Genomic DNA, 24323 nt, shown 5'->3' on the forward strand with positions numbered 1-24323 from the left:
TATGTGCTGAGCAATGCTGCTGTAAGCCCCAAGTAGCCAAAACTTTGTATCTGCTTTTACCTTAGGCAGTTTTCAACAAAATTAGCCATTTTTTACTTATAATATGACCTTGCTTGGGTGAGTAATCCAGTGTTATATCTTCGATGTCCAGAACAAAATATGCAGTCCAGCAGGAAAAATATGCTAAACAAATCATTGGAAAAATATGTTATCATGATAAAAAATAATTATATCATCCCAAAGAGGAGAATCTCAGATTTTTAATGACACCTAGATTAAGCTTCTAGTCCACTCAGAGGCCGAGATATTCAATGAAACAATAGGGGTGGTGCATGAACTGACGATTAGACTGAATGTCTATGGACAAGCACATCTGTGAGGGCTAAAATGCATTGGAGAGCCACCTACATTTCAGATCTGCATTTTGTGATGGAAGGTGAAAGAGGAAACATTATATTTCCTAGTACTTTCTGTCATCTAGTGGAATAAAATAAGAATTAAATTAGAATTAAATGCTTACAAAATTAGAACCAATTTTTATTTTTTTATTTCTGTTCATCATAAGATTGTAAATATATACAATATTTTTCATGAATAAGTGGAGTCTTTTATTATTATTTGGGGGGGTGTTCTGTAAAAATTAGACATATTTTTAGCATTTAGTCCACAGTATACAGTTGAAGTCAGAAGTTTACATACACTTAGGTTGAAGTCATTAAAACTCATTTTTTAACCACTCCACAGATTTCATATTATCAAACTATAGTTTTGGCAAGTTGTTTAGGACATCTACTTTGTGCATGACACAAGTAATCATTCCAACAATTGTTTACAGACAAATTGTTTCACTTTTAATTGACTATATCACAATTCCAGTGGGTCAGAAGTTTACATACACTAAGTTGACTGTGCCTTTAAGCAGCTTGGAAAATTCCAGAAAATGATGTCAAGCCTTTAGACAATTAGCCATTTAGCTTCTGATAGGAGGTGTACTGAATTGGAGGTGTACCTGTGGATGTATTTTAAGGCCTACCTTCAAACTCAGTGCCTCTTTGCTTGACATCATGGGAAAATCAAAAGAAATCATCCTAGACCTCAGAAAAAAAATTGTGGACCTCCACAATTCATCCTATGGAATTTTTCAAATTCCTGAAGGTACCACGTTCATCTGTACAAACAATAGTACACAAGTATAAGCACCATGGGACCACGTAGCCACCATACCGCTCAGGAAGGAGACACATTCTGTCTCCTAGAGATGAACGTAGTTTAGTGCGAAAAGTGCAAATCAATCCCAGAACAACAGCACAGGACCTTGTCAAGATGCTGGAAGAAACCGGTAGACAAGTATCTAAATCCACAGTAAAACGAGTCCTATATCGATATAACCTGAAAGGCTGCTCAGCAAGGAAGAAGCCACTGCTCCAAAACTGCCATATAAAAGCCAGACTACAGTTTGCAAGTGCACATGGGGGCAAAGATCTTACTTTTTGGAGAAATGTCCTCTGGTCTAATGAAACAAAAATTTAACTGTTTGGCCATAATGACAATTGTTATGTTTGGAGGGTGAGGCTTGCCAGCCGAAGAACACCATCCAAACAGTGAAGCATGGGGGTGGCAGCATCATGTTGTGGGGGTGCCTTGCTGCAGGAGGGACTGGAGCACTTCACAAAATTAATGGCATCATGAGGAAGGAAAATTATATAGATATATTGAAGCAAAATTTCAAGCCAGGAAGTTAAAACTCGGTCGCAAATGGGTCTTCCAAATGGACAGTGACACCAAGCATACCTCGAAAGTTGTGGCAAAATGGCTTAAGGACAACAAAGTCAAGGTATTGGAGTGGCCATCACAAAGCCCTGACCTCAATCCGATAGAAATTTTGTGGGCAGAACTGAAAAAGCGTGTGCGAGCAAGGAGGCCTACAAACCTGACTCAGTTACACCAGTTCTGTCTGGAGGAATGGGCCAAAATTCCAGCAACTTATTGTGAGAAGCCTGTGGAAGGCTACCCAAAACATTTGACCCAAGTTAAACAGTTTAAAAGCAATGATACCAAATACTAACAAAGTGTATGTAAACTTCTGACCCAGTGGGAATGTGATGAAAGAAATAAAAGCTGAAATAAATAATTCTCTCTACTATTATTCTGACATTTCACATTCTTAAAATAAAGTAATGATCTTAACTGACCTAAGACAAGGAATGTTTTCTGCATTTAAATTTCAGGAATTGTGAAACTGAGTTTAAATGTATTTGGCTAAGGTGTATGTAAACTTCTGACTTCAACTGTTTGTGAATGGTGTGCTTTTAAAATAATTTTTTTTAAAGAGTGTAAAAAATTGCAGGCAACAGCCCAAAAATGCACCAGAGTTTAAGGGGTTATGTTGAGATAGGGCAAAGTATTTTAATATCCAAAAATATACACACCACCATTTTCTGGGATATTCGGAACATGTCTTTAAGGCTTTAAGAAGCTCACATTTGTTTTATTATTCACATTGAGTACTTTGTTAAATATCTTTTATATAAAGTCATGTCTTAAGGGCAAAGAGCTATAATTGTAATTGCAAAAATAATGAGTTTCTCAAACAGATCGGTGTCATTGACTGATGTTGGTTTTCTCATTAGGATTCCTGAAGAGTAGAGACCGTGCTCACCAGAAGTTCTACTCTCAGCTAACAAAGACCCAAATCTTCATTCGATTCATAGAGGAATGTACTTTTGTCAGCGACAAGGACACCGGCCTGGCCTTTTTTGATGACTGCATTGAGAAAGTAAGCATACACACAGAGGCAAAGGAACACTTTGAGAATTATGAGTTTGGCTCATAAGTATTAATTATGTGATGTTCACAGAGTAGTCCTATTTGTTTTGTTGAAAGGCTGGGAACGTGCAGTAGCCATAGTAAGATAACTTCGTACTGCCTGTCACATTAATTCAGTCCAATGGTTGGCAGAGGCTTTAATTTGATCTTTAATTTATGTGTCCAGTTACAATTTTTTTATTTATTTTTTATTTTTTTTGTAGCTTGCCAAGCGAAATTAAACATTTGTAACTTAATGATTATCTCTCAAAAATTAAAGAGGATATTATTAAAAGTAGGGGGGCATGGGGGGCATATTAGTTGATATGCCCCTGCACACACACAGATCTTTAACTGTATTAAGCAGCAAAGCTTATTGTATAGTAAACAGTATATTATAATAAACCCAAATATTATAAAAAACTGTTAGAACATTGTTGAAGCACTTTCTTTCCTGAAGTACTAATAGGAAGCTAGTTTCCCCAATGTGAAGGATGCAGAGTTTCCTATGATTCAGTTTGTTCCCCATGTCTCTCTTTCAGCTTTTCCCTTCCGACAAAGGAACAGACAAGGGCACAAAGGTGAGTCTTATTTCCATTACAGCTCCTTTCCATAAGGCATTACTGTGTTATGTTCCACATCAGATTAGTGTTGCACCCAATGTAAGGCAAAACAAAACAAAAAGGTTATTTTTACGCTAGATACCCAGATGACTGCAGATGGAGCTGATAATAAAACTGACCCCTTTTACTAACCACAGATCTACTTTGGAATAATAGTTTTAAAGCTGAAGTGTGTCATTTTTTCGATGTTAAAATACTTTCTCCTATTACAGCTTTATATGCAGAGACAACCATCAGTAAGCCGTAGGGCTGGGCGATAGGACTAAAAATATTATCACAATGTTTTTTTTTTTTCATCTCATTCGATATGAATATTTATCACAGTATACATTTCATATCATTAATGGGGAGGAATTGCCTTCCACATGTTTGTTAGACCTCAAGAATGAATGTAAAAATAACTTGCTTGTTTACAAGTAAACCCCAGAGGGTAAACTACCTTTAAAATATAAACAGTTTAGGACTTAATCCTACATAAGGTGTGTGTGACCTCTTTTCGATGAAATTCGGCCAATTTCATCATCTTCAGTTGATGTTTGACTCCACTGACAGATTTTCTTGTAACGCTCCACACTCCAGCTCAGTAGGTGGTGGTAACCTGGATTGCCAACTGCCAAGAAGAAGAAACACTTTCTTGTCTGTGACAGCACCATGAATCATGAAAAAACTTAACTTAATAGTACATAAATATACAGCAACATGTGTTGATGTTGGCATTGCTGTTGTGTTCAGTCGATAGCTGTATGGCATTTTCAGTGCTGTATTGTGTGGTACACAACAAAATCATATTAGACGGATAGCTAGCTAGCCTCATTACTGGTATCCATGATAGCAGGGCTATGTAGCTGCTAGCCTGCTAATTCTTCTTAACAGACTAATTTCATGACTGTGATTCAGTTTGCTAGTTGTGTGTATAACTTTGCCGAATTGCTCACATTTTTAGTCTAGTGTAGACTTAAGGCTAAATATTGAAAATTACTGAAAAGTTTATCATCGATATCAAAAATTTATTTTTCTCAATAAATATCGATACTGTTTTATCGCCCAGCCCTAGAAAGCCGTTTGTTGGTTGTTTTTCCCGAAAAGTGTAAACACTGTTGGCACTTTCAAAACATTGCTCTGTTTGTTTGTGCATCCCAATAATCTTGACAATGCAACATTGACTCAATGACATGAGTTTTGTGCACGACTGTCTGTATGTCCAACCAATCCCAGATGGGTTATTGTTCAGGAAACCAGTTTGAAAATATCATTTTTGCAATTTAATTTGGTGACGCTAGTGCCACAGAAATGTCACATGACGTTGGTTTAGACCTGGAGTTTAAGCCCAAAGTGTACTTAGGTTTTGATGCGAATGTGTAGCTTCTGCATACAGTCTAAAGGTAGCCAAAGTATACTTCGTTTGACTGTGCACGCATACTTAGGATGTTGCCGCATTCGAGCTACAACTGCTATGAGATAGTGGACTGTTTATCTTCATGTATTTAGACCATTAAAGATGTCTTTATATTCCTTCAGACTCGAGTTACACAAATGCAGTATCTCTTTACCTCCTCACACACACGCTCTTGACGTTTACATCCACTGTTGTTGTTTCTACCTTTGTCTCCTGGTGTTTAGCAGCAATTACATCTTCTTCTAGCCATTCTTCGTGAAAGCAACAGCTCAGTTGTGAGTGTTGTCACATTGTGGACCCACTAATTAGTGCAAATAATTTTAGGTGCATGTACATTCTGTGCATTAAAAAAAAATTGGGCCACACATGTTCAGTGCTTAAGCATTTTGCTGATGCCGAAATTTGCATTAAACATCCTGTACGCAGAGGCCTAGCATTCACGTCTGATGAAGTATACTTTGGGCTTTAAGGGAGATGTAGAACAGATGGCCGTTACTCTTCATACACAGAGCGATCGGTTTAGTGGAGTCAATAATTAACTCTGCCATCTGCTGCTGGGCACATTGGTTAATCGAAACACCTTGAGCATGAGAATAATGCGAAGAGAGTAATGGAAAGTTCCAGGAACTCTCTGCAGGCTGATGGATAACAAGCCTTGAGTGCATTGTTTACTGAAAAGAACAGCTAAAAAAGAGGCTTTACAGAATATCTGATGAGATTATCAGACCATATTAGTTAGCTCTTTGAATTTCCACTTACTATTTTTATCAAACACATTAGAGTTTAAAAATATTCCGACCAGTTCCTTCATATAACAGACAAATGAATGACTTTACCTGTTGATGTTAAGATTGTTAATACTTTGCACAGGTGGAAGGTGAGTCTTTTGAGGAGACCAGGTTGATGGAACTGGACGAGTCGCTGAAGAGCGAGCATACAGTTTTCGTCATGCCTCCCGAACCCTCTCAGGAAGACGGCCCTGGCCCCCCTCTAAAATACAGGTACCCACATACAGGGTTGTCTCAATACTAATACAAGTAAAATTGTATGATTACCGATACCAATCTGGCCTTACATTGTAAGTGCAGTAAGGCACTTACAGTGTAAGGCTAGTTTGTAAATATTGAAATACATACTGTTTCAAAAGTATAGCCACAAGACGTAAACATTTTACAAAGAAAAAAGTTAAAAGCAATACATCAAATAAAACCGATTTAACAGAGATACAAATAAGGAAAACAGTGCCTGTAGTTTTTAGTGATCTAATAACGGTGACCACGTTTACTTGCACTTAAGAAAACTGTTTATTCCAGGGTTTTTGCAGAAGCCAGCATTCTGAAACATCATGGAAACAAGAACACAGATTTCCTTTCACCATTTAAGAGATTAAGAGATATGGTTACCACATCCAGGTTTCTCCCGGAAAACGCGGCTTAATGTGGCCATATAAACACATAAGCGCCGTTCTAACAGGTTTTTGAGGAGTGCGTGTGTTCGTGAACAGACTGGTTAACTAAAGTCATAGGATGGACAACAAGTCAACAAAGCGGAAAGAATTCAACATTCTGGGAGTACAGTGGGTATAGGTATAGTTTAAAGCACATACACCATAACTATCCCTATTTATACTGTATATACCAATGTAATATGGTCTGTTACCAATGTAATGATACATCATGATGGTGCCGTGGATGGCAGCTTCGGTGTGGAACGCTCCTATTGTTTTGTTGTTTTTGTTTGTTTGTCCTGTGTTTAGTAATCTTTTTCCAGTCAGTTTTACCAGAGACGAACTGCTGAACATTCGACAGCTTATACCAGTCTTTTCCCGGTTTTTGAATATTCAGACGTTTTGCTAGACATTTTAGTTGGAGGCACGGCTTTGTTGTTCAGGAGACGCAGGCGAGGAAGACGAGCCAGTACACTGGTCAAACTCCGTCGGTGGGGCTTTCGAACAACGCTGCTGAGCATTCATCTTGCGAATCTCCGCTCTCTTCCTAACAAAACGGACAACTACATATCCTCACCTGCACAAACAAGGACTTTTCAACCTCTGCTGCCTTGTGCTTTACAGAAACTTGGCTGAGTGAAGCCATTCCGGACAGCGTGTTACATCCGCCGGGCTTCCAGCTGTTCAGAGCGGATCGCATCGCGGTGTTAATGGGGAAAACGAGAGGCGGTGGAACATGTTTTTACATCAAAGAAAGTTGGTGTACAGATGTAACAACGTTAAAGTGGATGTGCTGTCCTAATTTGGAATGCTCTTTATTAACTGTAAGCCTTTCTACTCGCCGCAGGAATTTTCCTTGTTTATTCTGGTGAATGTTTATATCGCAAAAAATGTGTGTTTGAATGCGGTGCTGCAACAGCTGGCTGATCAAATCACAGACACGGAACAACAATACCCGGACTCAGTTATTATTATTCTTGGGGATTTTAACAAAGCAAATCTCACACGTGAACTGCCAAAATACAAACAGCACATTACATGCCCCACCAGACACAGGAACATACTGGATCACTGCTACACAACAATAAAGGATGCATATTGCTCTGTCCCTAGAGCAGCTTTGGGACTCTCTGATCACTGTCTGGTTCATCTTCTTCCAACCTACAGGCAGAAATTAAAATCAACCAAGCCATTAGTAAGGACTGTAAAGAGATGGACCAATGAAGCAGAGCAGGAACTATAAGCCTGCTTTGACTGCACTGATTGGAGTGTTTTTGAGGCTGCAGCCACAGACCTGGATGAGCTCACAGATACTGTTACATCATATATCAGTTTCTGTGAGGATATGTGCATTCCTACTAGGACTTATTTAAAGTTCAACAACGACAAACCGTGGTTTACAGCAGAGCTCAGGCAGCTTCGTAAGGCCAAAGAGGATGCTTACAGGGGTGGGGATAAAGTCTTGTACAATCAGGCCAGGAACAGGGAAATCAGAGTGGCTAAAAGAAGATACTCTGAGAAGCTGAAAAACAAGTTTTCAGCTAACGACCCTGCATCAGTGTGGAGTGGCATGAAACAACTCACAAATTACAGGACTCCTACCCCCAACCCTGTGGTGGACCAACAACTGGCTGACGACCTGAATGTGTTCTACTGCAGATTTGAAAGGCCCAATCTCACACCTCACACCCACTCTGACCTTCACTTCACACAAACACCAACACCTCCTGCACTCAACCTACACTTAAGATCTGTGAAGATGATGTGAGCTGCGTCTTTCGGAAACAAAAGACGAGGAAAGCTTCAGGCCCAGATGGCGTCTCACCAGTGTGTCTTCGATTATGTGCTAACCAGCTGGCCCCCATCTTCACAAAGATCTTCAATAGATCACTGAAGCAGTGTGAAGTCCCATGCTGCTTCAAATGCTCAATCATTATTCCTGTCCCAAAGAAACCAAAAATCACAGGACTTAATGACTACAGACCTCTCACTCTGACGTCTGTGGTCATGAAATCATTTGAGAGACTGGTGTTGGTCGACCTGAAGAACATCACTGGACCCTTTCTAGATCCCCTTCAATTTGCTTATCGAGCAAACAGGTCTGTGGATGATGCAGTCAACGTGGGATTGCATCATATCCTGCAACATCTGGACAGACCAGGGACATATGCAAGAATCCTTTCTTCAGTTTGGCTTTCAACACCATCATCCCAGCTATACGCAGAATACATTACACCAACACTCTGTTCCCGTGTCTATCTGTCAGTGGAATACCAGCTTTCTGACGGACAGGCAGCAGCTTATGAGACAGGGGAAACTCACTTCCATCACCTTTACAATCAGCACTGGTGCCCCCCAGGGATGTGTGCTCTCCCCACTACTCTTCTCCCTCATCACCAATGACTGCATCGCCAAGGACCCCTCTGTCAAGCTCCTGAAGTTTGCAGACGACACCACTGTCATCCGAGATGACGATGAGTCTGCATACAGAAGGGAGGTTGAACAGCTGGCTGTCTGGTGCAGTCAAAACAACCTTGAGCTGAACATGCTCAAAACGGTGGAGATGATTGTGGACTTTAGGAGGAACACCCCAACACTGACCCCCCTCAACATTCTAAACAGCACTGTGGCAGCAGATTCATTCAGGTTCCTGGGCACTACCATCTCACAGGACCTGAAGTGGGAGACACACATTGACTCCATTGTGAAAAAGGCCCAGCAGAGGTTGTACTTCCTTCACCAGCTGAGGAAGTTCAACCTGCCACAGGCGCTGCTGATACAGTTCTACTCAGCGGTCATTGAGTCTGTCCTCTGCACTTCAATAACTGTCTGGTTTGGTTCAGCTATGAAATCAGACATCAGAAGACTACAAAGGATTCAGACTGCTGAGATGATTATTGGTTGCCCCCTGCCCCCCCCCCCCTTCAAGAACTATACACTTCCAGAGTGAGGAAAAAGGCTGGAAAAATCACTCTGGACCCCACTCACCCTGCCCACTACCTTTTTGAACTGTTGCCTTCTGGCCGACGCTTCAGAGCTCTGAGCACCAGAACCGTTAGGCACAGGAACAGTTTTTTCCCTCAGGCTATCCATCTCATGAACAGTTAAATTGCCCCATTGAGCAATAACCATGTGCAATACACAGTTTAGTCTTTTTTTTATATTTATCCAACACATCCAACCTCTTCTGCCATTTCATTCCTCTGGAAAAACAAAAAGCAAAAAATATTTGCACTGTACATAACAGATTTGTATTTGCACTGTACATAACAGATAACAGATTTGTATTAGATTGCACTATGTATGTGTTTGCGTGTATGTATATATGTGTGTGTCTGTGTATGTACGTATGTGTATAACTATTTTTTATTTTTTTATTATTATCTATGTCTTGCTGCTCTTTTTGTGTTGTTTTTGTTTTGTTGTACACTGGAAGCTCCTGTCACAAACACAAATTCCTTGTATGTGTAAGCATTCTGATTCCGTATATGCATTCATACAATGGGGGAATGCCGGAGTTTTACGTAAGAGAGAAAAACCACTATTGCAGCCCAATTTCACTGCAGGTCAGGTAACAAACAGCAACAACTCTGGAATATCTGGAAATAAAGCGAAGCAATGGGGAATAAAATAGTGAAGTCTTTCTCAGATACCATGTTTGTTATTTAAACAAGTGTTGCGGGAAAATTACGCTGCTGTGGAGAAAGTTGCTTACTGAGCAAACCACATGTATATGGGAGTAAAGAGTACACTGCTTATACAATACATGTTAATTGAATACTGCTTTGCTTTCTCACAGTACGGTGCTTTCTCGCAATAATTTCTTTTTCTTTTTTTCATTTAAACGTAGTCAGTATTAACTATTCAAGTAAACATCAGAAATAAAAAAAGGAATCTAATTAAAAATGAAACTAGTATCATTGCCATTCATATCAAGAGTAGATAAAAAGAGAGCAACCCATCACTCAGGCACCAAATTTATTTTGTCCAAAGTTTGAAAAGAATGTTTGGATAAAAGTAACTTTGTGCCAGAATTAAAATTCTAAAAATTATAATATAATTTTTTTTTTTTTTAAATCAATGAATTTGTTTGCACTGTAATCATGTAAAGATTGCTGTGGCCAAACAATATTTAAAAGATCTAGTAAAGTAGGAGTAAAAGACAAATGACTTCAATTAGCTGTAGCAACACCCTTAATTTGCAACTCTGGTTGCTACTTTTCAAGGCAGCTTGTTTGTTGAACTTTTCTGTCCACACCCACTTTATCTAGTTGCCATTCTCGCCCACCCTACTCCTCCCTCAGCCCTAATCACATCTAAAGCATCTTTATCCATTAGCACAAGGCCAGCGATAACTATTTCCATTCTGCTGTGTCTGCCTGTCACTCACAGTCCAGCCTTGAGAAGGAGCCCAGCGTGCAGGGCTGCAGTAGCGGTGCCAAGCACTTTGCTCTCTGCTGGCACTGTTGGCTCTGTAATGGGCATCTCATTCTCTCTTTTCTCTGCCTCTCACTTCTCTCTTTGTGTTTCTCACCTCTCCAAACCCTGACAGTAGAAATTTAGTCCAGACAATCTTCATAGAACCTGTAATGCTGGCTATTCAGCAGATCAAACTTGTTAGTCATTGGTAATTAGACACAGAGACTTCTTCATTATTGAACTTGTGAGTTCTTAAATGTCTGCAGAATGCAAATTCTATTTACAATGAACACTATCAAGGACCAAAAAAAAGTCTAATTCTAGTCAATCTATTGAACATATAGATTTAGTGTATACAGTACACAGCAAAAACCCAGAATATACAACAACCAAGCTCTTATATGTGTTAATATAAGAGGTTGTTATTTTCACTCTACCTTTGTTAACTTTACCTTTCACATATACAAAAACACACTCCCATTCAATATCTTTACTTCTCACATACACACAAAATGCTCCCATTCATTAGTTTTACCTTTGACATTCACATACTGCTCTCACACTGTGTGTGCGAGGTAAAGTGAATTATGGTCTAGATGGTCTATACCTCATAACAATCTATCCATAGCGCTATTACATGCTTGGGAGCATCAGTGAGTTCATAGACTTTTGCATTATGACGTCTGTACATTACTATTATTATATTTTCCCTCTTTACACACTATGTGCACCTCTTTTTTTGTATCATGTGCATTGTGTGATAGTATACAGTATATCAAGGATAATATGTGTCAACATAACAACTGATTTGAGTTTAAATTATTTTATTAGGTTACTTGTAGAAATCGCACAGTGATCCGAGAAGCAGGAAAGATGGCTCGCAATACCCAGATGAGTGGTCTGATATTTCTCAGTAACAACCGCACATCCACATATCAGACCACTAGATGGTGGCATTGACCAAACAGAATCAAGTATTCCAGAGAGCCGTGTAATAAGGGATTGTAGTTCATTCCCTCATTAAAGATGTTAACTATGAAAATGGACGCCATGCAAGGAGCAGACGTGTGAGCGACGAGCTCTGCGCACTTTGCTGAATTTTTGATTATTTTCATCTTATAAGCTGGTGAAATTTGATACACCCAGTTACACATTTGTCCTTTGTTGCAAAACATGGCAAAGAAGTCAAAATCCTCGGGCTCTGGAGATATTAAAAGACACTTACGTGTTCAGGATGAAAGCCCCGACAGGCCTACAGACCGGGGACTCGATTTGGATGGCGCGGCGAGAGAGGAGATCCAGCGTCAGTTACCCAACATGTCGATGATGTTGACGAAGATTCTTGCTGACTTGGAGGATCTCGCTGTAATACGTCGATCGATCACGGCGATGGAAATAAAATTCTCTGAGTTAGGTACAAGAGTGTCTGATGTTGAAAAACAAATCGATTTTCTGGAATCTTCAGAGAGGGAATTATCCGCTAATTCCTGAGCATGAGGAGGGCAGAGATATGGTGAAATTTCTGGACGAGCTCTTCCCGAGTCTGCTCGACATAACAGGCCACAAGCTGGAAATCGAGCGAGCTCACAGAGCCCAGCTCACAGATCTGCTGAGGGAGATAGGCCCAGATCGATTCTGGCCAGATTTCTGAGATCATCCGGTAAAGATCTTGTGTTGCGCCAGGTGAGGAGCAAAGGGAAGCTTTCTTGGAAGAACCATAATGTTTTCTTGTTCCCAGACTTTGCGAGTTTGATGAGAGAGAAACGCGATTGGTTCAAGGAATGTAAGAAACTCTTACATCAGAAAAAGATCTCGTTTGCTCTGACGTTTCCTGCCAAACTGAGAATAGAAACGAAAAACGGTCACAAAGTATTCACATGTCCAAATCTGGCAATGTCTTTTATAGAATAAATGACTGAGTAAATCATTGGATGTTTCTTATGTGAGTGGGCCTGACTCGGTGTACCTAACTGTTGAGGAAGCTGGGTGAAATTTTGGGTTTTTTGCATTGGCTCCGCCGTGCAGCTGGAGCTTGTTTTGTGAATAACACTTTTCCTTAAAGAAACTTTTGCATTGATGGAAGATTACATTTGCATTGAAGTTCCCGGCCAGTTTGAGAGTGGACACTACGGATGACCGCAAAATATTTACATGCTCACACAAAGGATGTCTTTTATAAAGCTGACGGATTATGTAAGTCATGGTATATACTTTTATGCAGCCTCCGAGTGAATTGACTCGACCATCCGGGGAACCGGGATTCCGGTTTTGTTTCTTTTTGTATTGATTCCGCCTAGCGGCTGGAGCTTGTTCTGTTGAATAACACTCCTTTAGAACAGCTGTGGATTAATCTGTTCGTTCTTCATGCTTATTCCTCCTGCTGGCTGGAGTTTGTTTTGAGTTTTTTTTTTTTTTTTTTTTACGGGACATTTGAATGATTACGTCATCTGCTGAACTCATAACAGCCGGCTCACAGAACATTCGTTTGTCTGTCCGAGGAATCTGAACGGTTTTATATCAGCTGGAATTTGTTTTGTGGAAGATCACATCCTTGAGACAGTTTTGTGAATGAATCTACAAATTTTTTTGTGTTCATTCTTCCTATTAACTGGGTTTATTTCACAAAGTATTTTCTGTTATGTAATTTTGCCTCACAAATTTGTGAGGCAAAATTGAGCAGTCCAATGGCAGAGTTGTCGTGGGGACTGGTGGATGTTCATGGACCTTTTGAGTTTAGATGGATTGTCGCCGGTGGGTGCTGTCGTGCGCGGGGTTAATGCGCACATTTATCTTTATTCTATTTGTTTTGTTCCAGGGGATGTTTGGGGGTTGATTGTTTCACTAAGGGGGAATGTGGTCTTCATAATTTTGTTTTTCACACACAATTTTTTATTTTTATTATATCAATATTTCAGATGTTAATATGAATAAGTTGTCTCTTTCCATATGGAATGTGAATGGGTTGGGGCACCCCATAAAAAGAAGGAAGGTTATTACTTTTCTTAAACGTAAGAAATATGATATAGTGTTTCTTCAAGAAACACATCTCTCCCCACAGGAAGCTGAAAAATTTGGGAAGATACGGGGTGGACATGTTTTCTTTAGTGTTGGCTCAAGTAAGAGCAAGGGAGTCATTATATTGATTAATAAACATTTACAATTCAAATTTCTCAAACAGATTAAAGATAAATTAGGAAGAGTAATTATTGTTTTAGCTGAAATTCAAGGGCAAAGTCTGATTTTGGCTAATATTTACGCACCTAACGTTGATGATCGAGGCTTTTTTATAGCTCTTGAAGGGATGTTGCAAACTGCTGGCACCCCTCATGATATAATATTGGGAGGAGACTTTAATCTTTTGATGGACTCAGTCCTTGATCACGGTGAAGCAAAAGTGTGTAAACCCCCTAGAGCAACATTGACGCTTCACAGGATGTGTAAAAATCTTGGTCTTTCGGATATTTGGAGACTTTTGAACCCATCCGGTAGGGACTATACATTTTTTTCATCAGTCCATAAGATTTATTCTAGAATAGATTTTTTTTTTATATCCAAATCCCTTATTTCATCTGTTGTTGATTGCTCAATTGGAAACATTTTAGTCTCAGATCACGCCCTGGTGAGTTTAGAGGTGATGCCACATATAGAGAAAAAGAAATCATATAGTTGGTGCCTTAATGTATACCTTTTACACAATCCTGATTTCCAACAAATGTTAAAGACTGAAATCAGTGTTTATATGGAGACCAACTGGTCCTCAGTATCCTCTGTGGGCGTGGCTTGGGAGGCACTTAAGGTGGTTCTTAGGGGCCGGATCATACAGTATGCCTCATTCATCAAAAAATCCAAAGCACGAGAACTTGTGGAGTTGGAAGGAAATATTAAAAGTGCCGAGGCAGAGCTGAAGCGCCGAATGTCATCTGATGGCCTCAGAGAATTAACCCGATTGAAATATAGATATAATACTATTTTGTAGCGGAAAGTGGAGTTTTGGTTATTCAGGGCAAGACAGTCATACTTTGAGTCGGGTGACAAAGCAGGGAAGCTTTTGGCTAGATATATAAAGCAGAGAGAGTCTTTTTCTACCATTTCCTCAGTGAAATCTGCTGGTGGTGAAATATTTACCTCAGCCATTGATATTAATAATACCTTTAAAGAACTGTATATTGATCTTTATATTTCCATGTCTTCATCTACTGATGAAGATATTAGAAACTTTGTGGAACCATTAGATCTTCCTAAACTGACTATTGAGCAAAAAAACTCTCTTGATTCTGAGATAACCTTGGAGGAGCTTAACGAGGTAATTAAGTCCCTACCTATTGGCAAGGCTCCGGGGCCAGATGGTTTTGCCGCAGAATTTTTTAGATCCTATGCTACAGAATTGGCCCCACTTTTGTTAGAAGTTTATACTGAATCATTAAAGAAGGGAAAACTTCCTCCAACCATGACACAAGCCCGGATCAGTCTGATTCTTAAAAAGGACAAAGATCCAAGCGAGTATAAAAGTTACCGTCCAATCTCCCTGATCCAACTAGATGTAAAAATATTGTCAAAAATTTTGGCTAACCGATTAAGTAAGGTTATGACATCTCTTATACTTATAGATCAGGTGGGATTTATTCGGGGCCGTAGCTCTTCTGATAACATCAGGCATCTCATCAATATCATGTGGTCAGTGGCGAATGAACAATCTCCGGTCGCTGCCATCTCACTTGACGCCGAAAAGGCGTTTGATATGGTAGAATGGAATTATCTTTTTAAGATTTTGGAAATGTATGGGTTCGGGAGTACATTTATTGGTTGGATTAAGTTACTTTATAAACACCCTGTAGCAGCGGTACAAACAAATGGATTAATTTCAGATTATTTTACTCTGGATAGGGGCACTCGACAGGGTTGCCCTCTTTCCCCGTTATTGTTCTGTCTTGCCCTGGAACCATTAGCAGCTGCGATAAGAAAGGAGGGTGATTTTCCAGGGGTGACAGCGGGAGGTGCGGCGCATAAGCTTCTCCTTTACGCAGATGATATTTTATTATTTGTCTCTGAACCTACTAGATCTATGCCTTGCCTCCACAGAATTATTAATTCCTTTTCCAAGTTCTCAGGATACAAAGTCAGTTGGTCTAAATCCGAAGCTTTGGCGCTGACAGCATACTGCCCAGAAACGGCTTTCCAGCCGGGCGCCTTCCAGTGGCCCAAACAGGGCATTAAGTATTTGGGGATTTTATTCCAAGCAAATTTGTCTGATTTAGTTAGTTAATTTTGACCCTTTAATAAAAAGGTTTTCGAGCGATGTCAGCAGGTGGGCTTCATTACATTTATCGATGATTGGGAAGGTTAATGTTATTAAAATGAATTGTATTCCAAAATTCAACTACCTGCTTCAGTCTCTCCCTGTAGATGTCCCCCTCTCTTATTTCAAGCAATTTGATAGCATAGCGAAGTCCTTTATTTGGAATGGTAAGCGCCCCAGGTTAAATTTCAATAAGTTACATAGGCCAATTGACAGAGGAGGGCTAGGCCTACCCAAGATTTTGTTTTATTATTATGCGTTCGGTCTTAGACATTTGGCTCATTGGTCGCTTCCACCTGAGAGGGCCCCTCCCTGGTTTTGTATTGAAAAGGAAGTTCTTGCCCCTATCTCGCCACTGCATAGCCTTTCGATTAAACTAGCCGGAGAGGTTAAGTTGCATCCCGTTATTTTGCATTTGCACTCGATATGGACAAAAGTGTCCAGAGTGTTTAATTCTGATATTTATTTAAATGTTGCCTCGAGCATATGGCAGAACCCTATACTATGTATTAATAAGTCCCCTTTTTGTTGGTCAGATTGGATTGTGAGGGGGGCTAATGCACTTGGTGACCTATATGAGGGTGGAGTATTGAGATCTTTTGAAAATTTGGTTCAGCATTTTGGCATTCCCAGATCTCAGTTTTATAAGTATTTACAGCTTCGCCACCTACTCTGCACTATTTTTGGGAGTGGCACGCACCCCCCTAAAGCGGCAGGTGCTTTGGGAGAGGTGATTGCTGCTTTTGGAAAAGGCCATGAAGCATCAGTGTATTACTCCCTACTAATTCAGAGTCTGGGGGATGGAGCCTTGACTTCTCTCAAGAGAGTATGGGAAAAAGATTTGAATTTGGTATTGGAGGATGGAGTGTGGACTAATATTCTTAAAAATGTCAAGTCTGTATCTAGAGATGCAAGGGTTCGCCTTATGCAATTTAAGATTTTACATAGATTTTATTGGACCCCCCTCTAGATTATATAGGCTTGGTCTTAAAGACACACCCACTTGCTGGCGATGCCAGTCAGAAGTTGGAGACACTACCCATGTCTTTTGGGGGTATGTTAAGATCCAGGAGTTTTGGTTGAGGGTTCAGAGGTATTTGTGCGACGTTTTGAACACTCAAGTTTTGCTTTGTCCCAGACTCTGTATTTTGGGTGATGGAGCGTTCATGCATTTAGGGGACAATCATATAAAAAACTGGGTTATGACCAGTCTCATGATCAGCAGGCAAGTAATTTTAAGGGGTTGGAAGTCAAATGGAGCACCCTCTTTTTCGGAATGGTGTGTGGAAATGGGGAGGGTAGCTGCATTTGAAGAGGCGGTAAGTAGAAGGCTGGGGTTGAGGGACTTATTTGCTAAGAAATGGGACAAATATTTTTTTTTGGGGGGGGAATCTCGGGGAGGGGATGTGGAGAGTGTAGTTTAATCATGTATGTTTATTATTTTATTTATTTGTGTGTATATATATATATATATATATATATATATATATATATATATATATATATATTATTTATTTATTTATTTATATATTTATATATTTATTTTATTTTTTTGGATTGTGTGTGTGTTATGTGGGACCACAGGGGTGTTCGTTAGGGGTCAGGGTGGGATTGTATTAGTAGGCTTTTTTCACTGTCATATGCACATGAATCAATAAAAATGTTAATTACAAAAACAAAAGATGTTAACTATACATTAGACATCTTGAACCTTTGCCTTTTGTGCAATTGTCAAATACGTCTCTGCTTCAAATCAAAGTTTGTAATGTTGTGAATCATCTTGAAGCTGGTTGGTTTTGTTCGTGGTTAGAACTTTATAAAAACTAAGAATTTTATAAAAAATTGAAAATATTTCTGTAATGAAGATGGCTGAAAAAGTGGGCGGGCACTGTTTTGCTCTAATGAAAAGTGCTACCATTAAGTTTGTTATTGCACTAGAGTACTGTCCACTGTATTGTGTTCCCTTCTATACTGTATTGACTAGGCTCTACATTTTCCATATTGTGTTTTGTACTGTATTTTTATTGTGTCCCCTTCTAAATAGGAGTCCTGTTTTTTCCCCCCCCACAGTTATAAGAATTTTCCTAATTTGCGTTTGGAGTTGTTTGATCGTCCGCGAGAGCTGAGGCCAGCGCTGAGCACTAGTGCTGCAGGGGCCAGTTTGTCCAGTAGTCCCGCCCTGCTGGCCAAGAGAACCAAACAGGTTAGGTTTCTCATCTCACCCATGGAACATACACATGTTTTGGATGTTATCGTCCACCACATTAATAGAAAAATTGGTATGACGTTCAGTCTGTTCCAAACTCGGGCTACGTCCAAATTTGCCTACTTACACTGCAATAAAACAATAGTGCTGGGAAAGTACATACTTTTGAGTGTTTAGAAAAATAGTATCCCATTACTGGGACATTATGCCATGTCATAAAATTGCATCTTGATACCACAGACCCCTTTGTCACATACTGTTTGTGTTAGCAAATAAGAACTAGCATCTAGATAAACTCATTACCTTAAAATGTTTTATATATATATATATATATATATATATATATATATATATATATATATATATATATATATATATATATATATTATTATTATTATTATTATTATTATTTTAGTTTTTCTATACTTTTAATTGTGTACCAAAAGAGTATGTCAGTAATGGGACTTAAGTCCACAGCATAAAATGATGTCTTGATACAACAAACCCCTTTGATGTGCACTGTTTGCGTTAGCATTTAAAAACTAGCATCTAGCTTAACTAATTACCCAAAAATGTACTTTTCCTTTTTTTTTTTTTTTTTTTTTAGGTTTCCATACTTTTGAGTGTGTAGAAAGAGTATGCCAGTAATGAGACTTACTACCATGTTGTGAAATTACGTCTTGATACCATAGACCCTTTTGTTGCATACTGTTTGCATTAGCATGTAAAAACTAGCATCTAGCTTAACTAATTACCTTAAAATGTCATTTTTTTTTTTTTTTTTTTTTTTTTTTTTTTTTAGCTTTTAGGTTTTACAAACTTTTGAGTGAAGCAAAAGAGTAAGCCAGTAAAATGGGACCCCTTTGACATGCAGCATTAATATACAAGCACTTGCATTTAATGAAACTCATGAAAATTATTATTAGGCTATTATTATTTTTTTACTTTTAGGTTTTACATACTTTTGAGTGTGTAGCAAAAGAGTATGCCATTACTGGGACTTACTATCATATAAAATTGTGTCTAGATACCACAGACTCAACATTTCTCCCTTCAACATTTTTTTTTTTTTGCATACTGTTTTTGGTAACATATAAGCACTAGCATCTAGCTTAACGCATTACCTTAAAATTCATTTATGCTTGACTTTTAAGTTTATATATTTCCAAATTTCTGTTCAGACAGTCAAAAACTTTTTTTCAACCCAAAAACTTGAAAGAGAACCATCACAAGCTATTCCTTTCTTTCTAACATTAGCCAACAAGCACAGGTGCACTTTTAAAAAATCAACAAGTCCAAAATAAGTATATCTTTCTGGGCAACTTTGGCTTATTTATTTCAATGTACTAAAATTTGGGCACAATTTCTAATCTTGCATAATATTTAGGATGGATAGTATGCAAATTAGGATGTAAGGTCAGTGCTCTATCTAAATGGAGTTCTTTCTTTTAGGCGCTAGACAAAAATGTAGGTGGAAAAATCCCTGAATCATCCCTTAATCATTTGACACTTACTGCCTATTGATTCACTCTCAAGAAAGCACTCAGGGTGTGTGAGGAGTGCTACACACAACATGTATTAAATTTGTCTTCACCGGAGAAACTTTGGAGGCAAAATTCAAAACTGCTGACTCATTTGTGTCAAGCAGCACTTTGCTCTTACTTGTGCTGTGCATGCAATGGTTAAATGTAAACTTAAGATCAGTTGATATAACAGCATGCACACAGTAACTTCCCAAAACACAGCTGTTGCTTTTTTTGGTGTTGAGTGTGCTTTGGGGAAACCCTAGTGTTATTTTGGCATGCAAGACATTTTGTACGAAAAAAAAGAAGAAACGTGTCATGCACACATCAACAGACTTCAGAGTTCAACAGGAGGGAAAAACATTACTTAAAATGAGCTGTGCTTTAAATCAGTGGTTCTCAACCTTTTTGACTCCAAGGTCCCCCACTGTCCAAGACAATATTTGAAGGCCCCCTCGCCCGAAACTAGACGTGTCTGATTAAAATAATTAATCATGGATAATTCTTTATTCTAGAAGTTTCAGAAAGAGTCTGTTTATAATTTGTGGACATTCATCTTAAAGTATTTTTTGTATTTTAATTAAGTTGGATTATTTTAATATTTAATATTTTAAATTAATTTTAAGTCATCTTGAGGCCCCCTAGTGGTCCCGGCCCCCTGGTTGAGAACCACTGCTTTAAAGAACCATTGACCTGAAAAGATATTTATTGTCTTATTTGGTGCTCTTCATCCAGCTGCTGAAAGACTCTTTGTACATTGTTCTAAGGAAGAGAATACAAACACAGAGAATTCTTATTTAAGGAAGAACAAACACAAATGTAGACCAGTTTCCAGCTGTAGACTGACCCCTTTTTGCAAACATAGCAACACACATATTCGCATGACAAGATGGTGTTACAGGATATTGGTGTATTCTACACGGGTAAGAAGGGGACATACTCTACAACACCATTTGTCCATAAACAGTATTAAGTTATTTATAGGTCATTTTACTGTGTGCTGGACAGAGGTGTTGGGCTGGGGTCAATTCGTGAAATCATGCACATTACTTATGTTACATAGCTAAATAAATTACACTCTGAAGTGCACAGAAACCTCATGGATGCTAGAAATGAATGCTGAATCAGGATAGTAGGTCAGATGTGACTGAAATGCATATTATTTAAAGAGAGCAACAAATGTGGATTTTATCCAATGTGAGTGTGCAAGTGTGCTTAAAGGGAGAGCTTTCCCAAAATTAAAATAGTAAATCAGATAGTTCTATTCCTGGATGCTAATTGTCCAATACAGTGTTTCATACATACTAAAAGACACAATACAGTAACAACTATAATGCAAAACCCATGTTCATTTTGCTAACATATATATTATGACACTAGCCTTGACTATTTTCACAATAATGCCTTATTGCTTAAATTAGTCATTGTCTGCTCACTCTAATGTTGCTTTAAATGTAAAAATAATAAATAAAACACACACACACAAAAAGGAGTGTTTTGCAGAATCTCCAAGCTGTTCTTTTCCATACACTGAAAGCTCCCAAATGGACAAAAAGTACCACAATAGTAGACTTTGACAGAATTTTCCACTTTGGGTGGACTATCTCTTTAAGATTAGTGTTTTCTTGGGAAAATACTGCCCAGTTGAACAAACGTAATAAAAGGGTTTGATTTTTCAGGTTGTTCTAATAATATACAGGGCATATATTTTTCCTTGGACCTCAAAGTTGTTTCAACAGAGAATGCCCTTCAATTGCCCTTTGTGATCTCAGAACCTGAAATATGACATTTTGTTCCACACAGGAAATCAAAATGGCCTACAAGTTGGCAAAGCGTTTCTACTCCAATCCACCCCAGTGGGCGAAGTGTCTGTTCAGTCACTGCTACAGTCTGTGGTTTATCTGTCTTCCTGCTGGCATGCGAACAGCGCAGTCCAAACCCAGAGCCATGCAGCAGGCCTTCAATGTTCTGCTCAAGATGAGGAGCTCAGAGGTGGAGGTACTCGATGAGGTGGGTGGGCTAAACAATAATGGCAACATTTTTCTCAGGCCCCTACACAAATAAATAATACTTTTTTTTAATTATTATTTGGCCAAATTTTGTTTTTAATTAAATATTTATTTTTCATTAAATGTTACATTTTCTTTAAAAAAATAAATTAAAAAAAATTAAAGAAAAATGTTTAATTGGCCCTCCTTGGTTACCATTGCTTGCTCTGACAAGCTTTGCAGAATTTCCCATAGGAATGAATGGGAGACTGCCATGAACTGTGCGGCTTTTGGCAAAATATTCTCATAATCGGAATTGAAAATATTCTTACGTAGATGTACAAAATGAACAAATGTAAGATTATGATGAAGAGACAGATTGCTATTTACACCTAGTATTAACATGGCCACATAGTCCAATATGTAAACCTTTTGCCACACCTGCCAATGCCAGTGGTTGAATTGATCAAATTTACCAGCCACCTATAATTCGTACTGACAATGAAACTGTATTTTGCATAATTTTTATTAAATATGTTTTTGTCCCTATGATGGTAGAATAATTTAGCTGTTTTTTCTTTGCATATCTGTGACACAGTGCGCAAGTTATTTTGTCTCTTAATGACCCGTCTCTTGGTAAAACGGCACTTGTCATAAAACATGAAGACAAATTATGGTTTTGTTTGTCATATCGTTCTGATGGCTTTATGTGAGGGATATTTGATATATACACTGCACTTCTCACGCACCTTACAGTCTAGCTGATCCCACAAAAGCTCAATGGGGTTAAGATCCATAACACTCTTTTCCAATTATCTGTTGTCCAATGTCTGTGTTTCTTTGCCCACTCTAACATTTTCTTTTTGTTTTTCTGTTTCAAAAGTGGCTTTTTCTTTGCAATTCTTCCCATAAGGCCTGCACTCCTGAGTCTTCTCTTTACTGTTGTACATGAAACTGGTGTTGAGTGGGTAGAATTCAATGAAGCTGTCAGCTGAGGACATGTGAGGCATCTATTTCTCAAACTAGAGACTCTGATGTACTTATCCTCTTGTTTAGTTGAACATCTGGCCTTCCACATCTGTTTCTGTCCTTGTTAGAGCCAGTTGTCCTTTTGTCATTGAAGACTGTAGTGTACATCTTTGTGATGAAATCTTCAGTTTTTTGGCAATTTCAAGCATTGTATAGCCTTCATTCCTCAAAACAATGACTGACTGATGAGGTTCTAGAGAAAGCTGTTTCTTTTTTGCCATTTTTGACCTAATATTGACCTTAAGATATGCCAGTCTCTTGCATACCGTGGCAACTCAAAAACAAACAAAAAGACAATATTAAGCTTCATTTAACGACCCAAATTGCTTTTAACTGTGTTTGATATAGGGATTTTCTAGTACCAAATTAGCAATTTATCGTGATTACCCAAGGATAAGATGTTGGAGTGATGGCTGCTGGAAATGGGGCCTATCCAGATTTGATCAAAATGACTTTTTCAAATAGTGATGGTGCTGTTTTTTTACATGAGTAATGTCCTGACTATACTTTGTGATCAGTTGAATGCCACTTTGGTGAATTAAAGTACCAATTTCCTTCCGAAACAGCAAAATCTGTACATTATTCCAAACATTTGGCTGCCAGTGTATGTTTGGAGTTCTGGGGGAAAAAGATCATAAAGGAATATTCCATGTTCAATATAAGTTAAGCTAAATCGAAAGCATTTGTGGCATGCTGATTACCACAACAATTTGTGAATGGGGCTAATTGGTAAATGTTAAAATGCTCACTGTTTCAAATGTTTTGCCACAAAATGTAAACGCTATGCGTGTTAACATGATTTTAGTGTGATAAAATCACTTACTGACCTTTTCTGTGTGAAGTTCTATCCAATTTACAACTTCGTTGCCATGACCATGTAACGCCATAAGCATTAAACCCCTAAAATGACCATACAAACTATGATTTAAACAACTTTATAACTCAAATAACTCATGAGTGTTATTATGAAGAATTAATATAAGTGCTTTTATAAAATCATAAGCTTCACATTTATGCCTTTAAACCCTCCAAAAATTTACCCCATTCACTTCCATTGTAAGTACCTCACAGTAACCTTGATTTTTGCTTTTTTTTAAAGAAAGGGAGAAATAAGATTAACTTCATTTATGTGGTAATCAATTATGACACAAATTCTGCCGACTGAGCTGAACTTGAACTGAACCTGGAATATTCTTAAGATGGTACATTTTCCACTGAGAATAAAGCTGCACAACTTTAGTAGACATTTGTAAATGTTTGATTTGAATCACTCATGTCACTTACGTCAGTGAATGTCCATTTGTCATTCTTACTATTAGATTTAAACCATGTATTATTGTGTTACAGTTTCTAATTAAGTAACTGGCCAACTGGCTAGTAAAACTGCATTTTATTTACTTGTCAGAGACACTTTTTACTCGTATTTAGCACTTGGCGAGTATTAATTCTGGACACTGTGTTTCCACATGCATCCCTGACCACCTCTGAAGTTGGTTTGAGTTATTGAAAGACACATTGGACCTCATTTACACCTGTATTTAGACTTCTGACCTGTATTTACACTTCTGATCTGATCACCCAAGATACAGTA

General features: G+C 38.4%; 1 protein-coding gene across 5 annotated transcripts in view; it reads left to right on the forward strand.

Moving 5' to 3' along the window:
• The window catches only part of LOC127450404 (DENN domain-containing protein 4C-like), a 124491-nt gene that overhangs the window by 64994 nt on the left and 35174 nt on the right, over positions 1 to 24323 (forward strand). For all 5 annotated transcript variants that reach the window (XM_051714498.1, XM_051714517.1, XM_051714508.1 and 2 more), the window contains exons 13-17: positions 2631 to 2776; positions 3348 to 3386; positions 5695 to 5825; positions 18057 to 18189; positions 21519 to 21725. In XM_051714498.1, coding sequence (XP_051570458.1) covers positions 2631 to 2776; positions 3348 to 3386; positions 5695 to 5825; positions 18057 to 18189; positions 21519 to 21725 — 656 coding nt within the window. The remainder of the gene's footprint in view (positions 1 to 2630; positions 2777 to 3347; positions 3387 to 5694; positions 5826 to 18056; positions 18190 to 21518; positions 21726 to 24323) is intronic.

This window comes from Myxocyprinus asiaticus, chromosome 2 (genome assembly GCF_019703515.2).
Source record: "Myxocyprinus asiaticus isolate MX2 ecotype Aquarium Trade chromosome 2, UBuf_Myxa_2, whole genome shotgun sequence".
In the NCBI taxonomy this organism is placed as follows: domain Eukaryota; kingdom Metazoa; phylum Chordata; class Actinopteri; order Cypriniformes; family Catostomidae; genus Myxocyprinus; species Myxocyprinus asiaticus.